The sequence below is a fragment of the Chaetomium strumarium genome, assembly GCF_033439665.1.
Source record: "Chaetomium strumarium strain CBS 333.67 chromosome Unknown B0T15scaffold_1, whole genome shotgun sequence".
Classification (NCBI taxonomy): Eukaryota; Fungi; Ascomycota; class Sordariomycetes; order Sordariales; family Chaetomiaceae; genus Chaetomium; species Chaetomium strumarium.
Genome location: NW_026944429.1, coordinates 1,525,969 through 1,542,174, shown reverse-complemented (window position 1 = coordinate 1,542,174; position 16,206 = coordinate 1,525,969). Strand labels below are relative to the sequence as shown.

At 57.0% G+C, this 16,206-nt stretch overlaps 6 protein-coding genes and 1 non-coding gene across 7 annotated transcripts; 6 read left to right on the top strand and 1 right to left on the bottom strand.

Moving 5' to 3' along the window:
- The first annotated feature begins 1,459 nt into the window (after positions 1 to 1,459).
- B0T15DRAFT_14391 (kinase-like domain-containing protein) lies at positions 1,460 to 4,258 on the top strand. The gene is made up of 4 exons (XM_062861912.1): positions 1,460 to 1,722; positions 1,778 to 1,808; positions 1,869 to 2,185; positions 2,245 to 4,258. Exons 1-4 carry the CDS (start codon positions 1,638 to 1,640, stop codon positions 4,083 to 4,085), a joined length of 2,274 nt encoding a protein of 757 aa, XP_062725573.1. The 5' UTR covers positions 1,460 to 1,637; the 3' UTR covers positions 4,086 to 4,258.
- Positions 4,259 to 4,986: 728 nt separating this feature from the next.
- On the top strand, positions 4,987 to 5,075 carry B0T15DRAFT_t30. The gene has a single exon. It is a non-coding gene; the product is annotated as a tRNA-Lys (tRNA).
- Positions 5,076 to 5,549: 474 nt separating this feature from the next.
- Positions 5,550 to 6,872, top strand: B0T15DRAFT_488500 (uncharacterized protein; the record flags this gene model as incomplete). Its single annotated transcript, XM_062866518.1, has 3 exons — positions 5,550 to 5,582; positions 5,670 to 6,730; positions 6,785 to 6,872. The coding sequence occupies 3 exons, from the start codon at positions 5,550 to 5,552 to the stop codon at positions 6,870 to 6,872; spliced, it is 1,182 nt and encodes a 393-aa protein (XP_062725572.1).
- A 2,334-nt stretch (positions 6,873 to 9,206) lies between these two features.
- On the top strand, positions 9,207 to 11,942 carry B0T15DRAFT_545814 (uncharacterized protein; the record flags this gene model as incomplete). Its single annotated transcript, XM_062870143.1, has 5 exons — positions 9,207 to 9,721; positions 9,808 to 10,085; positions 10,163 to 10,435; positions 10,506 to 11,228; positions 11,325 to 11,942. The coding sequence occupies exons 1-5, from the start codon at positions 9,670 to 9,672 to the stop codon at positions 11,940 to 11,942; spliced, it is 1,944 nt and encodes a 647-aa protein (XP_062725571.1). The 5' UTR covers positions 9,207 to 9,669.
- Positions 11,943 to 12,201: 259 nt separating this feature from the next.
- B0T15DRAFT_424744 (S-adenosyl-L-methionine-dependent methyltransferase) lies at positions 12,202 to 13,440 on the bottom strand (the record flags this gene model as incomplete). The annotated part of the gene is made up of 2 exons (XM_062865620.1): positions 13,084 to 13,440; positions 12,202 to 13,021 (listed from the first exon to the last, which is right to left on the bottom strand). The coding sequence occupies exons 1-2, from the start codon at positions 13,104 to 13,106 to the stop codon at positions 12,202 to 12,204; spliced, it is 843 nt and encodes a 280-aa protein (XP_062725570.1). The 5' UTR covers positions 13,107 to 13,440.
- A 247-nt stretch (positions 13,441 to 13,687) lies between these two features.
- B0T15DRAFT_506528 (transmembrane adaptor Erv26) lies at positions 13,688 to 14,504 on the top strand (the record flags this gene model as incomplete). Its single annotated transcript, XM_062867584.1, has 3 exons — positions 13,688 to 13,757; positions 13,832 to 14,065; positions 14,146 to 14,504. 3 exons carry the CDS (start codon positions 13,688 to 13,690, stop codon positions 14,502 to 14,504), a joined length of 663 nt encoding a protein of 220 aa, XP_062725569.1.
- A 349-nt stretch (positions 14,505 to 14,853) lies between these two features.
- B0T15DRAFT_14316 (uncharacterized protein) lies at positions 14,854 to 15,895 on the top strand. Its single transcript, XM_062861904.1, has one exon. It carries the CDS (start codon positions 15,009 to 15,011, stop codon positions 15,732 to 15,734), a length of 726 nt encoding a protein of 241 aa, XP_062725568.1. The 5' UTR covers positions 14,854 to 15,008; the 3' UTR covers positions 15,735 to 15,895.
- Positions 15,896 to 16,206: the final 311 nt, after the last annotated feature.

The window sequence follows — 16,206 nt, the reverse complement described above, 5'->3', positions numbered from 1 at the left end:
CCTGTTTGGCCCATGATGCCACTGAGCTTCTTATGCGTTCACGTGGCTTCATTCTTCTCGCTTTTTTGTTTCTTTTTTCTGGGAGGGATGGGAATCATAATAGCAGGTAAAATTCGGGAGCATAGATGGAGCTCAATGCCGCGGAGTTGCCGTCTGCTTTCTCGATAGGCTAAGACACTGGCTTTTCCCTTAGGCTTATGAACATCCGTCCGTTTTTCGGGTAAGCCCTGGTGATCTCTACATAGGTACAGAACGTGCGGGAGATCGGCGTTTGGTGGTGGGGCAGGGCATTGCTGTTGTGACGCGAATGAGAATACCTTTACCTATGCCATCGCATCAACTAGTGTAGGGATCACGACAAGCCGGAGGGAAGCTACTACATGTAGTTAGTTGCCGTAATCGTCTTGCTTCCTCGGTACAGGTTTCGTGGCCTTGCGGTGAGTTGGTCTCAACTGACGACTATTGGACCGCGATATTAACAACGGAAGCACCAGAATGCTTGACCTCAGCATTAACCCCTGGCACGGGCACTGGATAGTATGTCTCCTAATTCACGGCGAGGACTTGGGCATCGTTGGCTTTGCAAAAGAAATGGATTGCCATTGTGTGTGTCTGAATCTCAGGTACTTGTCTCGGCATTGTCTTCGATCCATAGCACCTGGGCAGCCAGTTTCCCGGGCCACGAAAGGGCTGAAAATCGCCCCACAGCGGCAGCTTTACCCCTGACAAGGCGGCCACTGCAAGCAGCCAGAGCGGGGAGCGGGGGATCCGCTGCGGGCAGTAAACAAACTCGGGAGCTTAGTGTTTCTCGACCCCACATTGGCCGGCGGCCTTGTTCTGGCAACGACATGCCGCAGTAGTGTAAACACGATTACCATACAGCAAAACCTTCGAGTAATGCAGATGCCGCGTGCGAGCGAAGGGAAGGTAGCCCTCTCACTGCCGTAGCACACCCCGAAACCGCCACTCCCGGATCGCTTCCAGGCTGTTGTCGCCCGAGTTCGGCCCGAGTCTGGACGTTTTGACAGCTTTCAAGTACATATCTGACGTCGTTGCCTTCCTCGCTGCGGAATCCGTGCACGTTGTATGCCATCAGGTACGAGGCGTCCGTCCGCATGACCAAGCCACTTACACTTACATAGCCAACAACCCCCTTCTACACATCCTCTCTGAGTCTGACCTCGTCTATCCGCGCCGAGAAAGCCCAGGTTGCCCGTGTGTGCATGGGTCAACCAATTGCTCCGGCGAGCCAGCAGTGGACTTCCTTGGCTGACAGAAACCCAGTTGCCTTCGACCTTACCATCGCCCTCCTTCCCGGCACAAACCCATTCTCGGCCAAAGTGCGCCGAGCAACGGTCGTCGATCCCACTCATTCATTTCATTCCTCGACTGGCCAGGTCTACCGATTTTCGCTTCCAAACCTTCCCCCACCTTCCCGCCTGCTGTTGGCCGCTGGAGCACCACGTACGCATCCTTGCTCTCTCGGCGCCTCCAGCACCCAAACGACGACTTGAACCCCGCCGAGCGTGCCCTGGCGGACAATTTCCCTGGAGCACGCAAGAAGATCGAACAAATATAGCGCCGTTCTCCAATAGCCTCATCCATAAATACCATTATTCGGGAACCAGACAGGAAACATGGCGGATCGCGAGCAGAGAGACTACGATGAGACCGAAGGGTCTCTAGACCCGGAGATGCTCTATACGAAGGAATACTGCATTGGTTGGGTCTCTTGCGCATTGCTACTGGGAAGGACAACGGCTGACAAGACTGACAGGCGGAGGCAGCTTTGGCAAGGTCTACAAAGGGTACTTCTCCGCAAACCGCCCTGCCCTCATACATAACGATTGCTGACTGTTGTTCCACAGCGTGGACAAACGCACGGGTCAGTCGGTGGCCATCAAGATTATCGACATTGAGAGCGCCGAGGACGAGGTGGAGGACATCATCCAGGAGATCGCCATCCTGTCGGAACTGCAGTCGCCGTATGTGACCAAGTACTACGGCTCGTACGCCAAGGGGGCCGAGCTGTGGATCGTCATGGAGTTCTGCTCGGGAGGCAGCTGCGCGGACCTCATGAAGCCGGGCCTGATCGGGGAGGACTACATCGCCATCATCGTGCGCGAGCTTCTTCTAGGCTTGGACTACCTGCACTCGGACAAGAAGTTGCACCGGGATATCAAGGGTAGGCACCGTTTTTTACGCGTATAGTTTTGCAGGCCGGGTTTTGCTGATCCCGCACAGCGGCGAATGTGCTTCTCTCTGCCAACGGCCAAGTCAAGTTGGCCGACTTTGGTGTGTCTGGCCAACTGTCGGCGACCATGACCAAGAAGAACACGTTCGTGGGAACGCCGTTTTGGATGGCACCCGAGGTGATCAAGCAGAGCGGCTACGACCACAAGGCCGACATCTGGTCGCTGGGCATCACGGCCCTGGAGCTGGCCAACGGCGAGCCTCCGTACGCCGACATCCACCCGATGAAGGTGCTTTTCCTGATTCCCAAGAATGCGGCCCCGCGGCTGGAGGGGAATTTCTCCAAGGCATTCAAGGAGTTTGTCGAGCTCTGCTTGCAGCGCGACCCCAAGGAGCGGCCGTCGGCAAGGGAGCTGCTCAAGCACCCGTTCGTCCGGCGGGCGAAGAAGACGAGCTACCTCACCGAGCTGATCGAGCGATACAACCGGTGGGCCGCCACTCACAAGCAGGACGACGACGACAGCTTCGAGGCCGATGACGCCGACCAGGCCGAGAACCGGCAACCGGTCGATGAGGATATGTGGGATTTCGGGACTGTGCGTCTGGTGGGAGAGCGAGGGAACGTGGTCCACAGGCCGGGCCTGCTAAATCCCATGGGAGAGTCGGCGACGAATGCGAGGTCCTCCAGGACGCTGGAGCCTTGGGACAGCTGCGACGAGCCGAGACGAGAAGGCAGTCCAACGAAGTTTTTGGCCGAGACCAGAGACACGCTTAAGGGCGCCAGCGGGACGGGTACATCACGGCAGCTGTCACCGCAAAGGAAGCCCGTGCCAAACCCTTCGTCGCCGAGCAAGGTCCCGCTGCCGCCGTCGCCTCAGAAACCCCTACCGAGCCCCGAGACACCTCGTGCGTCTTTCGCATCAAAGCCCGCGCCGCCAGTCCCGGCAAGCAATTCGCCTGACTACGACCATGTGCTGCAACAGCAGCTGCAGCGCGAGATGGCCGTGATGAATCTCGGGTCGGCCATACAGCCGCAGAGTCCCTCATTACAGTCCACGGCGTCCTCCTCCAGGATGGCCCCAATGACGATACCCGAGATCCCCCCTTTCCGCGGAGGCCAACAACATCAACTCCAGCCGCCGCCGGGGTTTCAAAGCAAGATGAATGTCCAGTCCCCGTTCCACCAACCCTATGCACCATCACAACAACAACAACACTTCCAACAACATCTATATCAACAACAAGCAATGATGCCATCCCCACTAAACGTACCACACAAACCGTCCTATTCAAGCCAGCACTTCCAACCCTTCATCTCCAAAGAACTGCCCCGGCATGCGAGCAGCTCGGACTCCTCCTTCTCCTCCTCCTCCTCCTCCTCCTCCACCACGTTCCACCACAACCCGCTCTCCTTCCTCACCGCAACCACCCCGGGGACCAACAACAACAACAACATCATCATCAACAACAACAACAACAGCCACCCAGACGGCGGCAGCAGCAGCAGCAGCGGCGAGCTCGACGCCCTCAACGACGTCATTTTCCCAGCGCTCGAAGAGACCCTCAAGCGCCGCCAGATCCACCTGCAGCAGCTCTATTACAGCGGCGGGGGCCCCGCGGCGCCGCCCGTCGTCACGCCCAAGCAGCAGCGCGCCGAGGCGGCGCACGAGAAGATCAGGAAGTTGGTGTACAAGCTGGCGCATGTGTGCAAGGAGATTGATCATTACGACAAGCAGGAGCCGGTTGGGGGGATGGGGAAGGAGGTTGGGACTTTTCTGGAGGGGCTGTTGGAGGAGATTCTGGTGAGGGTTGAGCCGCTTGATGAGGATGGAGGGGAACATGCTGTTTCTCATCATCATGGTGGCGGTGCTGGTGGTGGTGGTGGAGTTTGAGGAGAGGATGGGATGGTGGTTGTGACGGGAATTGGGTGTTTGATGCTTAAATGGGGGAACTGATGGGCTTTGGAAGTACCTTATGGTCTTGTTCTTGTACTCTCTAGATCTGGGAGTGCCGTGTCCCCGGTGTGCATGCAAATGGCAAGGTCTATCCAGCCTTGGCTTACGCGGGCCTATGGGGATAGCCCAGGTTGGATCTACTACATGCCGAAGTTTAGGGGCGGTTGGCTACCGGGGTGGAATGGCCGGGCCAGGGGGTACTGTTTATACCGTCGACGGTGCAATGGGTGTATACCACCGGCTTTGGAGAAGGAGCGATATGTCCCGGGTCACATACAATGCTCACTGAGCATGGGTCTTATGCTGTGCCTCCCCACGCTGGACCGCGCCATGAGGTACAGTACATAGCTGTCTTGTCGAGGGACTTGGCATGAAATGTTGATGACGGACGCAGCAATCAGGGCGTATCGGAAGAGATTGGTGCGGTTTGCCGTGCGTGGGCAGGAAAAATAGCACCTGAGTAGCGGGCAATAGGGCAGCGTTGCTGTCGGTGTCTCGGAAATGATCTATGCGTTTCAGTTTCTCCCTTTGTTTCCTGATGACTCGGGACTCTAGACCATGGTTATGACATTGAACGGGGAAGAATAGACGTTTGGCGATGCCTCGCTGCTCGTTGGTGTTCAACCGTGCCATGTCACACGGCGCTGCCAATGGCGCCTCGGGGAGCGCAGTGCCTAACGATTTCGACGTTCCGTATCAAGAACCCTCCTCCGTAGGTGAATGGTGATGTTCCCCTTCTGCTCGGGCGAATGTGCGAAGTGAGTGTGGGAGGTCGTGTCAGCCCGGCACTAGTTGAATCGCGGTTCGGCCGCTTGACTTCATCCTCTCGGGCAAGCCTGCCCGGCTAGCTCAATCGGTAGAGCGTGAGACTCTTAAGGGAGCATCTCCGTCATCTCAAGGTTGTGGGTTCGACCCCCACGTCGGGCTCAATTCCCGTCGATAATTCGGTTCTTTTTCTCTTTTTGGTGCCCTTTGTCGACAGGTCTTCCCAGCTTTGCAAAGTGTTGCCAGTTCTTTCCTGGCAAGAATCTCTGCATTATTTGTTTCCCATCCAGACACCTTCCAATATGTTCGCTCTTGGATTAGGAGAACCATCGTGATGGGCAGCATGTTGAAGATGTTTCTCTCTGGGAACATAGCACGTGAAAACCGATGCATCCCGACGTCACAGCCTCGCACGGACGCTTAGCCTATCGTGGATTAGGGTCATCAGGCTTCTTCTTGTGACGCCCCACTCGCCCGGGAAGATGGAGACCGAAAAAGAAGCTGGACCAACAAGGCCATGCTTTTTGCATCTTGCGGCATTTGCTCTGCGGCAACCTTCTCTTGCACTCCAGTCTTCGCGCGTAAACACCTGCTGGAACCACGTCAGTGCACATCCTCTACGATCGATTGCCCAAGATGCTGTCACGGAATTCCACGCGCACCGCCCAGGTTTGTTTTTCATTTATACGCTGTGTTCCCTGGACGAGAGCCCCAGATCCCCACCATCGTCCAGTCTGCTAACCGATTTCCCATCAGCGCCTGCTTCGGGTCGCTGCCCAGCCCCAGCAACGCCTGAACGTTGCCCGCGGCTTCGCGAGCGTCAGCGACGCGCCCTCCCAAACCCTCCAGTCCGACCTTTTCAAGCCCACCAAGTACGGTGGCAAGTACACAGTCACCCTCATTCCCGGAGACGGCATTGGCGCCGAGGTTGCCGAGAGCGTGAAGACCATCTTCAAGGCCGACAATGTGCCCATCACATGGGAGCAGATCGAGGTGTCGGGTCTCGACACGGCCACGCCGACCGGCCGGACGGAAGAGAAGTTCCAGGAAGCCGTTGCCTCGCTGAGGCGAAACAAGCTCGGCCTGAAGGGCATTCTGCACACGCCCATCAGCCGCTCCGGCCACACCAGCTTCAACGTAGCCATGCGCCAGGAGCTCGATATCTACGCCTCCATCTCGCTGGTCAAGAACATTCCCGGGCTGAAGACGCGCCACGACGACATCGACATGTGCATCATCCGTGAGAACACCGAGGGCGAGTATAGCGGCCTCGAGCACCAGAGCGTGCCGGGCGTTGTCGAGTCGCTCAAGATCATCACCCGCGCCAAGTCGGAGCGCATCGCCAAGTTCGCCTTCAGCTTTGCCCTGGCCAACAACCGCAAGAAGATTACCTGCATCCACAAGGCCAACATCATGAAGCTGGCCGACGGGCTGTTCCGCGGCACTGTCACCAGGGTCGCGAAGGACTACCCGCAGTTGGAGTGCAATGACATGATCGTCGACAACGCGTCGATGCAGTGCGTGTCCAAGCCGCAGCAATTCGACGTGATGGTCATGCCGAACCTGTACGGCGGCATTCTGTCGAACATTGCCGCCGCGCTGGTCGGCGGCCCCGGTGTGGTGCCCGGCTGCAACATGGGCCGTGATGTCGCCGTCTTCGAGCCCGGCTGCCGCCACGTCGGCCTCGACATCAAGGGCAAGGACCAGGCCAACCCGACTGCGCTCCTCCTCAGCGGCACCATGCTGCTCCGCCACCTCGGTCTCGACGACCACGCCAACCGCATTTCCAACGCTGTGTACGATGTAATCGCGCAGGGGTACGTCATATTAGATCCCATCTTGAACGACTTGTATGCTAACTATCCGCACAGCAAGGTCCGGACTCGCGACATGGGTGGTGAGGCCACCAACAAGGAGTTCACACGTGCCATCCTCGACTCGATGGAGAAGGCTCTCTAGAGAAGGTCGTCTCCTCAGGCAGTGCGGTTCGCACACAATGTGGATAGTCCCAGCGATGTGCCTGAACCAGAGCGGGCCGATTCCTTCGAGAATTATTTTTCCCCGGCTCCTTAGGGTACCCGGATTCAGAGGAGGACGGTAGAAGGGGAACCTAGCACCATAGACTGGACAGGCAGGTGGGCAAGCAGATGCATGTGGTAGAAACATCCATGTACTGTACATGTATACAGAGAGGCGTCCTTAGGGCAGGCAGGCAGGCATTTATCTTTCCTTTGTCTGGCTACGTTAATGATGCAAATGTTTTGAACTATGCTTACATACAATTGAGGCGGTTCATTCTTTACTTCTACTGCTGTGATATGTTCGTTTTGCCCCTCGTCCCAGCATACTGTACGGAGTAAGCCCATTCCTTTCGGACCTATCCCGACACACAATAATATTTTTTTACATCCCAGAGTCGCAATGGAGTTCTGTCGGGAGTGGCTGCCCCTTTCGGCTTTCATGATGCTCGCCTCCGAGCAGCGCAAGCGGAGAAACGCCGGAGGTATCGGAGGGGGTGGGTCTAGCCCAAGCAAGGGTTCCCCAAAGCCGCCAAGAGCCGCAGGGACGAGGGGGTACTACGTCATCACATCTCCGGCAGGCAGCGCTGAGCCCTAACCCTTCTTCATCGATCATCCATAATAACATGGAGTGTAAGACCATAGAGTTACTACTTAGTACTAGTAGAATAACTCCTGGTATCAGGATATGCATGCAAGAGATTAATCAGGATGGCCTACACAGTAGAATACCTGGTAGCCATAATTTCTAGAAATTAGTGCGATAACCCCGAGGGGAAAGTGAAACAAAGTCTAGTCTCAGCCCGGGTACTTAAGAGGTAGAACTTGGCGTGGTGATGCCTAATGCCTACGCGTAGTGAATGGAAGCTGGGCAGGTAGACCTCGGCTGTCTTTTATGTACCTAACTATAGGCATCGAACGGTCTCGTATTAATCGACAGTGGTGGTTGCGTTTCGACTTTCTACTCGATGGGGCTCTTCTTGGCTGCGTTACGCGTGTCTACCCATCTTTTTAGGAATTCAACCATCCTTGACCCCCGTTGTTTCCGAGCCTGGAGAATGGCGGAACACCTGCTTCTGGGAGATCAACAAGTTAAATCCGGATATCTATGTGTGATATCCTAACTAAGTTCCGGGGGGCCAACGTATTTGAGGGATTCACTATCCCCTACTGATCTATCTAGGCGGTCGTCGACGCCGTTGCCGTTGGCGACACTATCTTCCCTGGGGGAGGTACTTATTCGCCGTTTGCCAACATCCAGGTCAAGAAGAGTGGAACCAGGATAGCTCCCATCTCGATTCGGCCGTACCAGAATAAGAAGGTGGTGATCGACGGCGAGGACATGCCTGGGTAAGTTATGGGTACATGATGAGCAGAGATACTACTAGTAGACTGTATTAGCTGGTCGCATTATGATTGACAGTGCACACGCCTCTATTGGGACTGCTACTAAGCAGAATATCTGAGGTCATAGAGTGGCTGCAGGAGGTGTGAAGATGGGAACTTGAAGTTGAAGTTACGTACGTTTCAGTGTACACGTTCCATACTATGACTGTCCTACATCAGCCAAAGTAGATCTTCATGCTCGAAGTCGGTGAGAGGATCCCCTTTATGAAGACTGGTCTTGATTGTGACTCGGTTGCGTGAGATCAAAAGCCACCCGAGATGAAGCAAATATGGATCGCTGGTAGCACAAAGCATGGTCAGAACGGAAGGCTCCAAGACCGGTGATGGCTATTTCCTAAGGCATCTTATTAATTCGACGGGCGATTCGGCATCAACCGAGCCAATTGGTGCATGTACGGACAAGAAAGTGACAGAACCCTCCTTGTGTGACAGTACTAAACAATGGCTGCGGCTGTGTCGGGGTTGATCCGGCTCTTCAAGTCTGTGTAGGTGTGGAAACTGTGGATTGTTGATGTCGGTAGTTTGACGTCGGCTGCTGGTATTCTTTAGTCACAGATGTACATACGTATACCACCCACATGCGACAAGACGGATCGAGCGAGGTCAAAGTGACTCGTGCTAGGGCAGCAAGGTGGTTTAGCTTGATGCCAAGTACATACATTGGATCTACGCAAAGGTACCCAGAACTCGACGAGCCTGCAGTCAGCTGCATGATGCATCGTGCATGCAGGGTCCAAATGATTGGTCAGGGTCGCATAGGGCTGACTGTCCGTCCTCGAAATAAGGTGGTGTTCCGTTTTGCGGGTTGATGGGCGTTGATCCTCCCCCGCGCAATGTTAACTGGTTTCCGCTCTGGGATATAAGAAGCCACATGCCGTAAGAGCAATACTGAATATGCACGCAGAGGCGCAACACGCAGAGGCCTTCTGAGGCAAGAGTGGCCGGGCTGACGGAAGAGAGGGGTTCAGGGACTCTGCAGGTGCCGCGGGTCAGCTTGCTGACGACGAACTCTGGGTCATAGGATCACAGGCGTTTGATAATCCCGGAGGAGTAAGTGGCCAAGAGCAGCCGACCTGAGCCTGACCATGAGTGACGACGCGTCCACCGAGCCGGACTTCCACTGGAGAGGTAGCAGGCGGAAGTGCGGCGGTATAAGCTAGACCCAAAGGCCGTAGTGTGCGAGTCGTCCATGTAGAACATATAAGCCAACAGGATCGTCCATCCAGAGCTGTTCAACTCTCGAAGCATCTACCAGTAGTCCAGTACTTGGCAAACTAGACCAACAGATAGCAACAACTTACAAGTATATCATCGAAAACCAAGCAGCAACCATGAGCGGGAACATCGCTGTCACGGGGATCCCCACGACTCCTGACTCGAACGGTTTGTCCCTCCACCTCCACCTAAGCCTCCTCCGCTTCTCCTTATTCCCAAATATCTGCCCTTGCTGACATTATTGGTCGTAACAGGAGCCGTCCCCCTCCGTCGCGAGATCCGAGACTTGCAGCAAAACTTCCCCGATCAATTCAACCTGCTGATCCTGGGACTCAAGGCCCTGGAAAGCCAGGACGAGGGCAAGCTGACATCGTACTACCAGATCGCGGGGATCCACGGCATGCCGTTCAAGCCCTGGAACGGCGTGGGTAGCGACACGGACTGGCAGACCAGCAGCGGCTTTGGAGGCTACTGCACGCACTCATCCATCCTGTTCCTGACTTGGCATCGGCCGTATCTTGCCCTGTTCGAGGTATAATTGTGTTCCCCCCGACAACATTATACTTGTAGCCCTCGTTGTGCTCGAGACTGACTATGGCCCTCTCCCAGCAATCCCTGTACAACGTCGTCCAAGAGGTCGCGAAGCAGTTCCCTCAGGGCCCGCTTCGTGACAGGTACACGCAGGCGGCCCAGACCTTCCGCGCCCCGTACTTCGACTGGGCGAGCCAGCCGCCGCGGGGAACCTCGGCGTTCCCAAGCGTGCTGTCGACGCCTAACATCCGTATCGTCGACGTCGACGGCAAGACCAAGTCCGTCCCAAACCCCTTGTACCGCTTCAGCTTCCACCCGGTGAACCCGTCCCCGGATGACTTCTCGGAGGAGGTGAGCCCATCTTCCATAGAGTTTTCATCCCGCCCTGTGCTTTCTCTCGCTGACACGACGGGGACGCAAGTGGAGCCGCTACCCGACAACGGTACGGCACCCGGACCCGACAACGGGCCAGTCGCGGGACAACCGCATCGGGCCGATCCTGGCCAACGAGTTGGCCTCGCTGCGCAGCAACGTCGGCCTGCTGCTGCTGTCGTATACCAACTTCGACGCCTTCAGCTACAACCGCTGGGACCCCAGCGCCAATCCGGGCGACTTCGGCAGCCTGGAGGACGTGCACAACGAGATCCACGACCGCACCGGCGGCGACGGCGGCCACATGTCGTCGCTGGAGACGTCGGCCTTCGACCCGCTGTTCTGGCTGCACCACGTCAACGTCGACCGCCTGTGGGCCATCTGGCAGGACCTGAACCCGGACAGCTACATGTCCCCCCGGCCCGCGCCGTCCTCGACTTTCACCGCCCCAAGCGGCGAGTCCCAGACCCAGGACACACCGCTGGAACCCTTCTGGGACAAGTCGGCCACTAGTTTTTGGACGTCGGCCCAGATCAGGGACACGCGCACCACCTTCGGCTATGCCTACCCGGAGACGGCGCGCTGGCGCTTTCCTCCGGACCAGCAGGCGTACCAGGCGGCCCTCCGCCGTGCGGTGGCCGCGCTGTACGGCACCAACGTGTTTGCCAACTTTGTCGCCAACGTCGCGCAGCGCAGGGAGGAGCACGCGCTCGATATGTCGGCTTTGGTTACCCACTCGGAGAAGACGACGGCTGATGACGCTGCGCAGGAGGTACCAGTAGAGACGCAAACCATCTTGGCCACCACCACCACCACCACCACCACAGCCCGGACCACCCGGGCTCCCTCCCAAACAGAAGAGAAAGAGAACAAAACGGAAGAAGAAGAAGGAAAAGAAGGCCCCATCCCCCGCTCCCTGCAACACCTCGCCCCAAACAACACCTACACCGAGTGGGTCGTCCTGGCACGCGCCCAAAAGCACGGCCTCGGCGGACCCTTCCGCCTGCTGGTCTTCCTGGGCGCCTTCAACGAGACCGACCCAGCCTCGTGGGACACCGAGTTCAACTGTGTCGGGCGCGTGTCGGTGCTCGGGCGAGACGCGGCGACCACGGCATGCAGCAAGTGCCGGGCCGACGCGGCTGATGAGCTGGTGGTTTCGGGCACGGTGCCGCTCACGTCGGCGCTGCTGCAGGATATTATGGGTATTGGCGAAGGAGAGGAAGAAGCAGGAGAAAGAGGGCTGAGGAGTTTGGACCCGGAGGAGGTGGTGCCGTATCTCAGGGAGAGGCTGAAGTGGAAGGTGACTATGTTTAAGAATGGGGAGGAGAAGGACGTGGCGGCAGTGCCTGGGTTGAAGGTCAGTGTTGCGTCGACGAGGGTCACCATTGGCGAGGATGGCCTGCCGAGATATAGTGGTGAGTATACCGTCTGGCCGGAGGTTACGGAGGGGAAGCCGGCGGGGTTGTGTGCTGGGGAGCATGTGTGATTCCTAGGTAGGTAGAGAATGACAAAGTGGCAGAGGGAGAAAGGAGGGTAAAGATTGGAATAGCACCGTCCAACACAAGGCGAGTTGGTAGTGGAAAGCAGAGTAGAACAAATGGGTATCAAAGTTTACCAAGCAAAGAAAGAAAACATAACATAACAGGTAGCATATCTGCTTTTGTCGCCAATCCCAGAAACGCCTTCCCTTATGCCACACAGAAACAAACACGGAAGAGATGAAAGCAGATAATGGCGATAGGGAATCAGAACTGTATCCGCCGCTTCCGCCCCGTGTACTTGGACGTCGCCTTGACGATCTTGCCCTTCCTCTCCATCTGCTCCTTCTTCCTGATAATCCAGGCCTTGCTGCCCTTCTTGATCTCACCCTTCCCGGCCTTGCCCTTCTTGCGGTGGTCCAGCACCTCGACGTTGTCCATCCCGTCGACGACGCCCGTGATGTCGCCACCCTTGTCGGCCACGGCGCTGCTGCCCACGGTCAGGACCAGATAGACCTTGACGTTCTTCGTGTCCGGGTCGTCCTCGAGCAGGCCGGCGCCGAAGCCGGCCTTGACGGCGGCCGACGTGATCATCTGCTTCTGCACGTCGTTCTTGGGGTAGAACTGGCACACCGCCATGCCGCCCCGCTTGAGCGACGCGTACAGCCCATTGAAGAAGCGCGACAGCCGCCCCGCGGGTGACGTGTCGCTGCTCTCGGCGTTGCACAGCCACTGGATGGCGCTGATGCTGATGGCGGCGTCGAACGTGCCGGCCCGGAACGGCACGCCCTGCCCGATGTCGGCCAGCAGCAGGTCGCCCTCCACGTCCCGCTCCAGCGCCACGTCCAGCATGGACGCGCTGATGTCCATCCCCACCCAGACGTGCGGCCCGCCCTCGTCCTGGGGGACCGACGACAGGATCTCGCCCGACAGGCCGCTCCCGCAGCCGATGTCGAGGATCAGGCTGGGCGACTTCAGATCGAGGAGCTCGAGGGCGCGCCTGGTCATCGAGGCTTGGATGTTCTGGATGCGGGAACTGGTCGTGTATTTGCGTGCTTCGGCATCGTCGTAGTGGACATCGGCCGCGCTGTTCTGGACTGTTAGGCGCGCGGGCAGGGACAATGGCGGGGTGAAGGCGGCGCTGCTCACAGTGTATCCTCGGGGCGAGACATTTTGGGGGGGATGTATTTTCTAAACGCGGAGGCAGAGAGGAGGAAGAGGATGGAGGTCCAAGGTGTAGTAGGGTGCCGGATCCGTCACCGGGGCCGGCTCGCAACCAGTGTCGTCGCAAGTCGCAACGCAATCTGAGCCGAGAGGAATTTTGGGGAGGTGGAGCATTCGGCGGTAATAGGCCAACTAACACCGGATGCGGTCGCTCCCCGGAGATCCAGGGGGGGAGAGTGTGTGCTAAGTGCTTCTTGGCTATAATGCCTGTATAGACTGGGAAACGTCACGAGCTTTCGTCGCCTTTCAATCATCAATTGTGTTCGTCTTCCAATTCCCAAGAAACCGATGTTTGTGGGCGATAAGATAAAAATATCTTATCCATATCTTATCGTAACTTACCGTGAACTTAAAGCGTCCCGCAGTGGATACCGGCTGTTACGCTTTCGTACAGCAAGGACGTCATCCAATGCCGAGCTGTTGCTGCCCCTGAACCTCAATTGGACACGGAGGCAGTTCGCGAGGGATCTTTCGATTACATACCCTCTGAAAAGAATTCCACCAGCTCGAGTCAGCTGCAGAGCTCAATATGTGGATATTACCGCTCGTCGGGTATCTCGGCTCCGTCGTGGGCTTTTGCTTCATGACGCTGGCCATAGGTAAAGTCTTCTTTAGTCTGAAGCGCTACGCGGCCTGCCAGTTTGCTAACGGTCGCGTGCCTGATGATGCGCAGCCTCGGGGCTATACTACCTCTCGGAGCTCGTCGAGGAACACACCGTCATCGCGAAACGCTTCCTGACGAAGCTCATCTACTCCATTATAGTGCTGCAGCTCGTGCTGTGCCTGGTCGACCGCTTCCCCTTCCTCCCGACCGCGCTGGGCATCTTCTCCCACTTCGTCTACCTCGGCAACATGCGGCGCTTTCCCTTCGTCAAGCTCTCGGACCCGTTATTCCTGGCCTCATGCAGTGGGTAGCACACGCGATCGTTTGATGAAATGCGCAAACAAAGCGCGCGTTGCTGACGGGAATGTCGTCTCTTCCTCCAGTTCTCGTGCTGTTGAACCACTACGTCTGGTTCAGGCACTTCTCCTCCCACCAGGAGCGGGCCTACCAGAACATGGCTTCGTACTACGATACCCCTAGCGACATCCCGTCCTTCACCGAGATCGCGTCCTACTTCGGCATCTGCGTCTGGCTCGTGCCCTTCGCGCTCTTCGTCAGTCTCTCCGCGAGCGACAACGTCCTCCCCACGATGGGCAGCGAGCCGTCGGTGTCGGCTGTCGACCCTGGGAATGCGAAGCGACGTGGGCAGGGGATGGCCAAGGCTCTGGTGGACAACATCCGCAGTGCCATTGGCGAGACTAGTGCTATGTTTGGGTGGAAAAAGCCGGAAGATCGGCTGTAAGGCAGGCGGGAGAGGTTTGCTTTGTTGGGTCCTGTCATGGAGGTATGGGAGTGCAATCCACACGTTGGCCGTCTAGGTGTCTTTGAAATAGGGAGTTTCGTCAACTCAACCAGGAATTTAGTAAGCTCAACGCGACCGGATTTCACTTCCCCGAGCCGGTTCCGCTCCCCTTCCTTGCCCGAGAGCCATACAAGCTGACAAGAAGTTCCAGCAAAGGATGTTGCTACTAGTCCTGTCCGCATAAGGTCCTGTCCCCATCACAAAGGCGCAATGCCCGAGACATAGAAACGGAAAACACAACGCTCGACTGTCCCTTGGTAACCTCTTCCCTCACCTCATTGACACGTTAGAGAGTCGAAAGTTCACCACCCACCTCATCGCCGATCCCCATCATCCGCACGCTGCAGAGTCTGATCCACCCGGTCTATCACACTCCGATTATTGTCTTGTCTCCCCGCTGGCCCCGCCGCCACGTCCGGCGCCAATCGGTTCAACTCGTTATAGATGTCCGAGTTCGCCAACAGCTCCTCGGACGTCAGATGGCCCGTGCCTTCGGTCGAGAACGACGGGGTGGTGGTGGTGGTGCTGCTCGAAGTTGACGACCGCACAGACCCGCTCGAGTGGACGTCGAGCGACCCTGCCCCTGTCGAGGCCGCGTACTGGTGTTGTTGCTGTTGGTGCCCGGCGGACGACGAAGTGGACGGGTGGTTGCTGGCTCGGCCTGATGAGCTCTTTCGGCCTCCGCCTCCGCCGCCGGCTTTTGAGGAGGACATGAGTGTTGGAGTGGTTTCGTGTTCGTGTTGTTGGTTGTTGAGGCTGGAGGGGAGAGAAGGGAGAGCTTCAGTTTGCGGGGTACGTCCTCGATCCTCTTCTTTTTGTGTCCCTGGTGTTCCGATGCTCTGCGGTGGTCTGTTTGACGGAAAGATGTGCCTTTGCTCTCTTCGCTCAAAACACACACAATCCGAACGCTTCTCAAGGGGCTCGCCAAGCCTTTATATCTCTCCCCCCACCCTTTCTCATCCCCGTTTACACAGGACAGTCATTCCTCTGGCTCTTGGCATGGCCTTGTCATCGTTGGCTACCCGTCGTCCTCCTCACCATCGTTCGTTTGACGTGGTTCCTCCACGGAAAGCTGCAGCCTTCGTGTCATGTTGCTCCGGTGAACGCGACAATGGACAATCCGGTAGTGTCTCGTTTCTCTCTGATAGTAGTTGCTGTGTTGCTTGTTGATGGGGTGAATGGGGCGGCGCTGTGCTCTCTGCTGGAGTTGGCCTGATCACTTCGGTTCCCTATTGGCTCAGGTCCTGGATAGCCGGCAGTCGTTTTGAGGTTGTGGACGGGGATGATCGCTCTCTGTACGCTTCACTGCTCCAATAAGCGGATCACGGGTGTCGGCTGATGGGAGTTTGCTTTTTTTCCTGTGACAATGACAATGGTTGTGACTCATGGGCTGTGGCATGTAACAACTGAGATGACGAGGTAGACTGAGCGATCTGGCACTGGTAGTCTGGGACACTGATAGGGTTGACCGGGATAGGCGGAACTTGGTGTTGTTAGAACGTACGCTTCGCTTCCTCTACCTCTCTTTCTGAAGCTTCCGCAAGGCGCTGAATATGCTGATAGACAAGATAGATCATCCTTCTCACCTCGTCATGGGACCACCGAGTAACACGTACGGTATGGAACAATAGGGTTTCCTCTC

Bases quoted from the DNA above. Each gene is read 5' to 3' on its own strand.
- B0T15DRAFT_14316 (XM_062861904.1), top strand. From the start codon at position 15,009: ATGTCCGAGTTCGCCAACAGCTCCTCGGACGTCAGATGGCCCGTGCCT.
- B0T15DRAFT_14391 (XM_062861912.1), top strand. From the start codon at position 1,638: ATGGCGGATCGCGAGCAGAGAGACTACGATGAGACCGAAGGGTCTCTA. The intron at 1,809-1,868 runs GTACTTCTCCGC...GTTGTTCCACAG, and splicing joins TTTGGCAAGGTCTACAAAGG to CGTGGACAAACGCACGGGTC. The intron at 2,186-2,244 runs GTAGGCACCGTT...GATCCCGCACAG, and splicing joins GTTGCACCGGGATATCAAGG to CGGCGAATGTGCTTCTCTCT.